Source organism: Argentina silus, assembly GCF_951799395.1.
Source record: "Argentina silus genome assembly, chromosome: 1".
NCBI classification, from domain to species: domain Eukaryota; kingdom Metazoa; phylum Chordata; class Actinopteri; order Argentiniformes; family Argentinidae; genus Argentina; species Argentina silus.
The window spans coordinates 13114163-13123917 of NC_139655.1; the positions used below are offsets into that span (position 1 = coordinate 13114163).

Below are 9755 nucleotides of genomic sequence, written 5' to 3' on the forward strand. Positions count from 1 at the left end.
GCAGTTATTTAGGTCACTGTGCTTCCCAGACGTCAGGTGACTATCACACTCCGAGTCTTCTAGCTCCCTCTGGTGGACTAACCCCATACTGCATCTTGTTATTATGTCTGAGGTGTGACCTTGTGACTTGGTCAGGAGATTTACTCCTGGGTCAGACTCATGCTTTGTCACTCACATTCGGTAAATACCTCCACAGGAATGTCTTTACTAAAAAAGCTAAAAAAGCTGCATCTCCCTGAAGCAATGATTACTAGTCATAAGTATGAGACTGCGTAACACAGCAACATGGATTGACATTGGATTTGTCTTTTATTTACAAAAACATAAAAGCACAGCTACATGAAAAATAACTGAATAACACAGGATAGACACATCAATACAAATGCAGAGGAGAACATACACTGGCAGTGTTTCGACAGCACACGCATGACGACCATTATCAAAAGGAAAATAACGACGGATGGCTTTCGCTGGTGAAACGGCCCGCTCGTGTAGTCTGGTTCTGGATCCTCTGGTCTTAAAAATCTGAGCTCTTGCTGTTGCTCCACTTCCCACCTCCTCCTGTGTCCTGAGGCTAAAACTTGAACTCTTTGTATTTCTTGGCGCCCCCTCGTGTGTCCTGGGGCTGGGCCTTCCTCTTCTTTTGCTGTGGGAGGGAGAGAGAAGTTGAGGTTAGTATTGTCATACAAGGCAAAAGGAGACCCGCCCCCCCCCCCATTCTCTCTCTGTGAACATGACATCTTCTTCTATGTTAATGAGTGCCGCATGGCCCCTGTTATGATGAGGAGGGGGGGCACACCATCCTCTCTCAATTACCACACTAAAGCTACCCTTGATAGAAATATAGTTTGTCAAACTAAAGCTACAACGAAAAAGTAGTTCACTACATGAAAGCTTTCTAAAGAAAGCACAAACACTCAAAAATGAGAGAGAAACTGGCGAGCTTCAGCTCAGGCCAGTTGTATAACAAATACTGTGTTAAATCCAAGGAATGCTAAACCACAAAAGTATTTCCTGAACAGTGAAGCCTATGGGGGTTATCAACTTCTCTTTGGGGCTTTTAACATATAATGATCATATTAAAACCTCAGAATGATGAACTTGTTGAAATATGTACAAATACTAATATAACCGTTCTGTTCTCTCACTTTCTGTTTGGCAGCGTGCTCCGCCACCATGTCGCTGAAGTCCTCCTTCTCCACCTGGGCCTGCTGCTCTCTGACGTGCTCCTCGTACTTCTGGGTCATGGCCATGGGGTCCAGCTCCAGCTCCTCAGGGGCCAGAGCCACCTCCACACCCTGGGACTCCTGCCCTGCGCCCGCCTTACGCCCCGCCATCGCCTGGGGAAGGGGGACAGAGACGGAGGGAGGGGGTTAGATGTGGCATGTGTGTGCGTGCAAATATAAGAGACCATGACAACAAATATAAGCCATGTGTGTGTATGTTTTACTGCTTTAGTGCATGCGTGTGTGTGTGTAGGTCTTCTTTCTGGGCATGTGTTATGCATGAGTAGGGCTGGGTGATATGGCCTAAATATCATATCACTGTATTTTCCATATTTTTCATGGTATGACAGTATATTTTGTTTCTGAATTATGAAAGTTCTAAATATGTTCTATAAGTATGAATTATATGACTTAATGCATAGCTCACTTCAAAACATTACCATCAAAGATACAGGGGGTATACCTAAGCCTGTATAAAATAACTTTGAGCTGTCATGTCTATCTGAGCTGTCATTTTGAATATTCAGATACATATTCACACATTTGATAGGCACAATGCAATAGGCCCAGCTGTCTCTGTCACACCAGAACCATGAAGTCTGTTAACTATTCAGACTAGAGGACGGCATGGGAAGGAAGATATTCTCCTGTCCTGGACAGTAGTCTATGTTTCTATCTAGTCCCAACCCCGCTATAACCTAAAATCCTGACTCGAAGAAAATTCTGCTATTTCTTCTCACACCTAATCTCCGCTATTTCGTGCTGCCTGCTGGGTTTATGAAAAACTGCTCATTGTACAGATGAGAGCTTAATTTGAATGCTCTCATTGTGCCTCATATTCAAGTGAAAGATATGAAATGTTGTCTGCACACAATCTGCACGTTACGAGGAGGAACACTGGTGTTGATGGTTTAGTCAAAATACATACCAGTATTCCTACAGAACCAGTATACTGCCCAGCACTATGCATGAGAACTGAACCATGTACAGATCGGTGCATGCCTGCCTATGAACACAGTGGTTGGTATGTGCAAAATGTTTACTATCGGAACTTGCATCAGAGCATACATACAGAGTGTGTACACACACACACACACACACACACACACGTTACTCTTACCCCTGATACATCGTAGATGTGTGTCGACGCCATCATGGCCGCTCCTACAGACCCTGTCCTTCTCTCTGGCAGCACAGTGAAGAGCTGAGGTGTCTCATTGCTGCAAAAACACACGCACACACACACACACGTTTCTCAAAGTGGATCATATCAGTAGGTTCTGGACATGAGTTTTGGATGAGGTTAGCTCCCACCTTCCAATGTTGAGCACTGTGAGCATACTATCCATTCTCTTGATAATTCATGATACTGATGTTACATACAAACCTCTAATACTGTAGAATACACACACAGGCTAAGTAGCAGGACACACTCACCCATCCATTGCCTCCTCAATCTTCTTCTTCCTCAGCTCAATGAGCTCTGGAGTCTCCATGCCAGCAGGGACAGACGAGAACCCGCCTGGAGTGATCAGACCACTGACAGACACACACACACACACACACGTTTCAGTTAAACTAATTATATAAAAGGTATTCAAAAGACTAAACTAAATGCAATTTAGAACTGGTATTTAATTGTACAAGATTAACAATTAAGTAAAGAGACCCATTCATTTGAAGTGAAAATATAATTCATTTTAAAGTGTTTACAGAGTTAACATCTGACTACCTGTCTGCTGGTGTGAAGAAGCCTGTTTCGTCTGGTTTTTCCTCGTCACTCTCCTCCTCCTCCTCTTCCTCAGAAGACTCTTCATCTGAAGGCTCCAGCTCTCCCCACGGCGTATGGTCTACCTCCTCCTCTTCTGCCTTAGCCTAAACACACACACGTTTGTCCAATGTAGCAGATGGTTGTCTGTGAGATGGGGTGTGTGTGGTAGAGAGTAATGGGAGGTAAAGATGTATAACAGAGGGGGGTAGAACAATAGAAAACAGTGCTCACCTGGAAGTCTATTGCGTTGGTCCCGAACACGTCTCCGTACAGAGGCTTACCGGTCTCGTCTACAGGGGGCTTACCCCACCCACCAGCGTGGTAACCAAAGGAACAGCTCTGGGAGAGAGAGAGAGAGATAAATAACAGTCTCAAGAACAATAATATTACTAATATAATGACTGCTACTAGCATTATGACTGTTATAGTCACTGAGAATATATGTCAGTAGTCCATGTATTGAATGTGGCTTACCTCAGGGATGGGCGAGTTGAGGCCAGGGATTTTGAGGTTGGGGTACGAGGGAGGGGGTCCGTATCTCTGCATGGCTATCAGCCAGGGAGGAGGCACCTTGTGGGAGTTCTATAAAGAAAGGGGAGGTGGGAGGAGACAACCCTTAGTGGTGGGACAAGACCATGGTAGCAGCACTGCTCCTCATCAATGATGAGGTCTTAATTCAACAAGATGATCAGAATTCAATCAAACACATATGAAGAATAAAGTCATCCCCTGATGAGGAACGGTAGTGATGAAGTGATGAGGAGGAGGAGGAGGAGAGAAAAGCACTCACTGGTCCGACAGGCATGCCCAGAGCGATACGCAACTCATCTGACAGATCGCCTGGCTTCTTCTCCTTTAAACGGGTCTCAAACTCTTTACCCTATGCCACAGAGAGAGAGAGACTTAAGTATAACCATTAACCACACAATTTTACTACTTGACTGAAAATCCTTCTAATCCACTATTATCATCATTAATCATACAGTACCTCATAGTAGAGGTCTCCATGGATGGTGAGCTTGGGCTTCATCTGCCATTTGAAGAAGGCGTCGTGGAGTTTCTGGTAGTCAATGTCGATCTTGCCCATCTTGGGTCGCACCTTCTCCCTCATCTTGGTCTTCATGGTTTTGGCGTCCTCCTGTGAATGGGGACCGCATTAATTGAATAGTAATCAGTGACGATATTCTCACAGGAGGAAACGTAACAACCTCCAAATGTAAAGCTGCAAAAAAAGTACTCTACTATAGACCAAATGTATAACGTCACCATATGATGTGTGTAACTCAGGAAGTCACTGAGTTACATTTAGAGGTTGTAACATGCACTATGAAGCAGAAACATAGTATTTGATGAAAATGCATTAATTGTTCCTGCCTTCATTGAGGTAATGACTTATCCAATTTGTCTAGAAAATACAACCACAACAGATAAGTAAAAGCAACGTTACTATCCTATCACTCCCAAATAATTGATTACCCAAAGAAAGGTAGGAATAAATGATGATGGATGCCTAAAACACAACCAAGGTCCTAAAAACAGATATGGTTCCTATATCCACAACTATGAGGGTCTTTCTGCCACCCACCTTCTCCTGCAGGGCCTCCCTCATCTCCTGGATGCCTGTCCTCTTGATGAATTCTGGCAGTTCGAAGGGTGGCTTCTCTATACCCCTCTTGCCCTGCAGGTACTTCCTCTTGAAGCACCAGTGGCGGGGGACGGGCACCGTGTTACGTGTGGCCTTGAGGTGCACCAGCAGCTTGGGCTCTTGGGCCGTCACGTCGTGCATCTCTACCACGTCTGGACGTGCCACCAACTGGAGGGAAGAGGGGATGAAAGGAGAGGGTAAGAAAGTGGGAATGAGAGTTGAGAGGGAGGAGGGGGTGAGGACAGAGGGAAGGTTGCAGAAGACAAGCAAGATTGATCCCCATCATACAGATCACTGATGATCAATTCTACAGAACTGCGTAGTATAGCTCTAAACTCAGTGTGTACCTGTTTGAGTTCAGCCACAGTCAGTCTGTTCATCCTCCTCATCTTCTTCTTCGACATCTTGGCCACATCTGGTCTGATCTCCTGTAGATAACAATACATTTTATTTGTAAAACACTTTTCATTTCATCTTAAAAAGCATAGAACTGAATGCATAAAAAAGTCTGCAGGACTGTCTGAAGAGGTGAGTTTTTAGTCCTGATTTGAAGGAGGAGTGCATCTAGATATAAACACACAAGCAGAGATGGACGTGTGAGGACAGGGCAAGAGGAGTAGGTCAAGAGGAGATGAACACATACATCATCGCTGTCATCACTGTCTTTCTTTTCTTCCTCAAATCCCTTCTTCTTCAGCACAGCTGCCTCTGGCTCCTTCTTCTCTGGCTCCTTCTCCTTCTCTTTCTTCACGTCGTCTGTCAGCTGAGAAAAGCATGCAAAAAAACAGTGATGTAACTGTCAGCAATTTAAAAAACAGATTCCAAAATCAAATCAACAGATGTCTCTTCTGCAATTAAAAGTCCGTAACAGCACTAAATTAAAGGTAGACAAAATTAAAGGTACATAGCCATGAAATAGCAGGGCAACTACCGGCAGAGATAGTTAGTGTAAAGCAAGAGAATTCACTCAGCAGCCTTTTCTCTTACGGCTATCACTTGACAGTGAAACGTATAGCTTGGGTGAATCTGAAATCTCTCTAAATACCTTTAACTCATGAAAGAATGCATTTCCATACACAGTCATCATAATACCAAGTTACATAAACATTGTCCCGAGGTTCGAGGGTTTGACCCATCATTCATATTAAATAGTTAACAATATCTTGCATCTCAGCTAAATATACAACGCTCACCTTGAAGGCCTCAAAGATCCTCTTGAAGAAGATGAAGTTGGGGTCATAGATCTCTGGCTCCTCTGTGATGTACTCTATCTCCACCTCTGGCTCCTTCTCCTTCTCACTCTCATCCTTCTTCACCTCCGCCTGCTCCTTTTTCTCCTGCTCCCTCCTCTTCTTGTTCTTCTTCTTACGGTTCCTGCGCTTGCGGTTTTTCTGAGAGGGAAGAGGATGACAAAAATAGCACCACTTTCCATTTCAAACTGCTATCAGACCTGGTTGTCAATCTATGGAGAAGCTTTACTATCAGTCGTGTTATGAAATGTCTGGGCAGTTTCCCGGACACAGATTAAGCTTTGTCCTGGACTAAATCACAATGTCAATGGAAACTCTCCATGATCTCCTTAATCTGTGTCTGGGAAACCAGCCCCTAAAGTCACGCTGACATGTGGTCATCAAAGTGTCAGGAGTGACAGACAGCAGGAGAGATGAGGTGACTGAGGACTCACATCTTTCTTGGAGAGGGAGCTCTCGTCCTCCTCAGTCTCTGACAGAGTGGGAGCAGAGGAATTGTTCATCTCCATCTCAGGGCTCTCTTCCTCCTCCTCTTCTGGACAAGCAAGACAACACAGGAAACATTCAGCCGTCATCTTACGGGCCAACAGAGCTCTTAACCCAGAACACAAGTGCCTGACACCCTTAAAATGTTGAAGATTCTAAGAATGTTAGAGGTTTCCCTTGGCTGATGTCCCTTCACGGAGATAGACTTATAATAAATAGCAACAGACTCCATCACATACTGTAAAGGCAAAAGTGAACTGATAAATAAAATAGTCTTGCCCTCTGTATGCATCCTGGTCCGTTCTTTAGTGAGTAGCATTCTCACCTGTGGGTGCAATGCTAAGCTGCTCCTGTCTGATCTCCTTCAGCTGCAGAATCTTCTCCAGAGCCTGGGGGATCTTAGGCCCGATCCCCACCTCCTCTCCCTGCCACACCTAAGAGAGAGAGACAGACAGAGACAGACAGACAGACAACATTAGATCCACATACATATCTATTGCACCATTCACGTACTGATGTTAATTGGACATTTTAGGTATAAGCACAGGTCTATAGTTAGGCTTCGTCCGCACAATGTTCTAAGTGTAAATTGACTGGGCACATGGTGGAACTGCTAGCACTATTCACCACAACACCAAAGACTGGTTACACTGATGATTCTTACCTCTCTGGCATCTTCTCCTGGAGGCGGGGGCACCCTCTGTCTCTGGCTTTGCATCATAGAGACGCCAGGAGGAGGCGGGCCACCGGGATTCATACCTGCGCAGACAACAAAGTACAGTTATTACATCAATGTATCAACACAGCAGCATGAAAACAATAATACATAATCAATGAATAATAATAATCTCACAATAAAAGCAAAGGACTTTTGGCTTGCTTTACTTGGAGACAATGACACCCAGGGACATGGGGATAAAGATCTAGCCCCTGAAGTACCTCTCATGGTGTTGAGCGGAGGCATGTGGGACATCATGGGAGGACGGGACCCTGGGTCAGACATCCTGGGCCCTGGGCCTCCATGCTGCATCTTAGCCATCTCCTGCTGTCTCTCATGCTCCAACAGCACTGCAGCCTGATGGAGGAAAGGGGGGGGGGGGCAGGAAGAGGGAGTGACGGTAGGTGATGGTTATAAAATGAACATGACTGTTACAGTAGTTTACAGTATCAAGTGATTCATCATCGAAAACAAATTTTCACTGTGAAAACATGAAAAGGCCGCTACATCTACTCCTGCTCACCCTCTTCTGCTGCTCCAGAAGCTGCTGCTCCTTCATGTGCTCCTCGATGGCATGAGAATCCCCCTGAAGAGACACACATGATACACACGATACAAACCATCAACACTGACTTCATGAACCCTCTACATCAACATTAATCCCTATTACCGGACAGACAGGTACAGTTCTCCCCAGTCTTACCTGCTGCTTGGCCCTCTCCTCGTGCTGCATCATCATGGCAGCCCTCTGCTGGGCCATCTTCAACTGGTCCTCCTGAGACAGACCAGGAGGCATGCCCGGAGGCTCCATACCCATGTGCATGCCTGGTGGAGGGGGTCCACCCGCCATCATACTCATTGCCTGGAGCATTCCCATACCAGGGGGCATAGGGGGCATGGGCATCGGGGGCATGGGGGGGATGCCTGGCATCTAGGGGAGATGGGGAAGGCAGAAGTCTGGTTGTAAGGGTAGTTGTTGTTTGTGTTTTAGAGGCCCAGGGGGTTTTCATGAACATGTGGCCTGGTCAGGAAACCCATTAGACTTTGTTCTTAGGCCGGAAGTGTTACCGGTCATGACAATCTCCTGGCCTTACGCCTGACAAAGAAACAAGTGTGTCTCTATGCGGTTTATGTAATTCACTGATGTTGGTTTGACACTGGAACTGTTTTGATACTCACCGTAGTCATGGGTTTGTCATCGTTTCCTGACAGGTTGGGCTTGCTGGGAATCATACCAGTCTAGAGAGACAAATACATATCAAGGTCATGGATCATAATAACTTGACAGCAGGGGAGGCAGAAATTGGAGGACAGGCTTAGTGTATTGCATGGAATGGAATGAAGAGTGGTATCAAAAACATTAATTCCTTTCCATGCATTACAATGAGCCTGTCCTCTGATTTCTACCTCCACCAACCACTTGCAGGTAAACACATGATAGAGACAGGAGTTATTACAATACAAATATGAGAAACTTTACATACCTGCATTATGTATCCCTTGAGCCTGTCAAGCAGCTCCTCTCTGGGGCCTGAGGCAGGAGGGTAACCATTATATGATGCAAAACTAACAGATTGATGGCATATTGTTAATATGTCAACCCCTGGGCGCTTTCATAACCTTTGTATGTGGAAGTGAAATCTCTATTCGCAGCAGACAACTAACTAGATGATGACCATAGTTAACCAACCTCCCATCACACAACAACAACTTATCAGTCGTTTGGCCATCATATTAGCATCATGTGCTAGTTAGCTAGCTTAGCGAGCAGATAACAGAGGTCCTGGAAGTTAGTTGAGGAAGTGTTAGCTCGTTAACTGTCTATCTTTAATAAACCTAGAATGTTCAAATGTCTACATGTATGCATCTCTAAAAGCTAGTTCGGACTGTTGCTTATTTAGGTTGAATGTCTGACTAGCTAGGCCTGCAAACTTAGCTAGCCACGGAAGTAGTTTTGCTGAACACATTCCCCATCACGCATTCGTTCATTTAAAGCTTGCTACCGGAGAAAGGCTTTGTTGCTGCTCACCCATGTTTGGGGCGCCAAGCTCCCCTAACTTGGCTTGAAGCTCCGGGTTGCTCCATGTATTCAGGGCCGCTATAGAACTCCCCAAGTCGGACGGGATAGATTCGGTCCCCGGCGGTCCGTCGGATGCCATGTTGAAATTCAATCAATGGCTCTCCACAGAAACCACGGACACGAGAGCAACGACAACGGGACGCACACAAAGCGTGATGGGAAATGTGAGGATGGGAAGAGAATTGTGGGATGTGTAGTTGGTGTGAGGGGGAGGGGGTTTGCATTCCTCATGCATTTCCAAATACTAACCACTAGGTGGAAGCAGTCGCTAAATAAATGTACCACCTTGCCAGGTTGGCGTGCCAACAAAACGGTCAAATAAAATCATGCCATTCCCCATAAATATCCCAATTAAAATGTTACAGATTAAATAGGAGGACAATTCAAATACTCTTACTAGTAGAATGCTTGATTTCAAACGGCAGTACAACATAAAATCATGGTCAAAGCCTATCATTTGATAACTGCAAGTCTGGTGTAGTACAGTAGACTACAGTAAGCAAGCCTACTGTGAAACAAGCACAAAGTGCGCAGACTCAATTTGCTGGAACAGGTCTACTGGGGCGTGTTCTAACAAAA

General features: G+C 45.2%; 1 protein-coding gene across 1 annotated transcript; it reads right to left on the reverse strand.

Moving 5' to 3' along the window:
* Positions 1–286: 286 nt before the first annotated feature.
* Positions 287–9271, reverse strand: sf3b2 (splicing factor 3b, subunit 2). The gene is made up of 22 exons (XM_083675488.1): positions 9126–9271; positions 8581–8627; positions 8276–8335; positions 7800–8027; positions 7620–7682; positions 7318–7453; positions 7043–7137; positions 6704–6812; positions 6327–6427; positions 5836–6033; positions 5286–5405; positions 4990–5070; positions 4583–4810; positions 3986–4135; positions 3788–3877; positions 3472–3579; positions 3229–3336; positions 2959–3101; positions 2664–2765; positions 2347–2446; positions 1149–1340; positions 287–646 (listed from the first exon to the last, which is right to left on the reverse strand). Exons 1-22 carry the CDS (start codon positions 9253–9255, stop codon positions 575–577), a joined length of 2661 nt encoding a protein of 886 aa, XP_083531614.1. The 5' UTR covers positions 9256–9271; the 3' UTR covers positions 287–574.
* Positions 9272–9755: the final 484 nt, after the last annotated feature.

Bases quoted from the DNA above. Each gene is read 5' to 3' on its own strand.
- sf3b2 (XM_083675488.1), bottom strand. From the start codon at position 9,255: ATGGCATCCGACGGACCGCCGGGGACCGAATCTATCCCGTCCGACTTG. The intron at 8,628-9,125 runs GTGAGCAGCAAC...CTCCTGCCTCAG, and splicing joins GCTTGGCGCCCCAAACATGG to GCCCCAGAGAGGAGCTGCTT. The intron at 6,813-7,042 runs GTAAGAATCATC...TCTCTCTCTTAG, and splicing joins CAGGAGAAGATGCCAGAGAG to GTGTGGCAGGGAGAGGAGGT.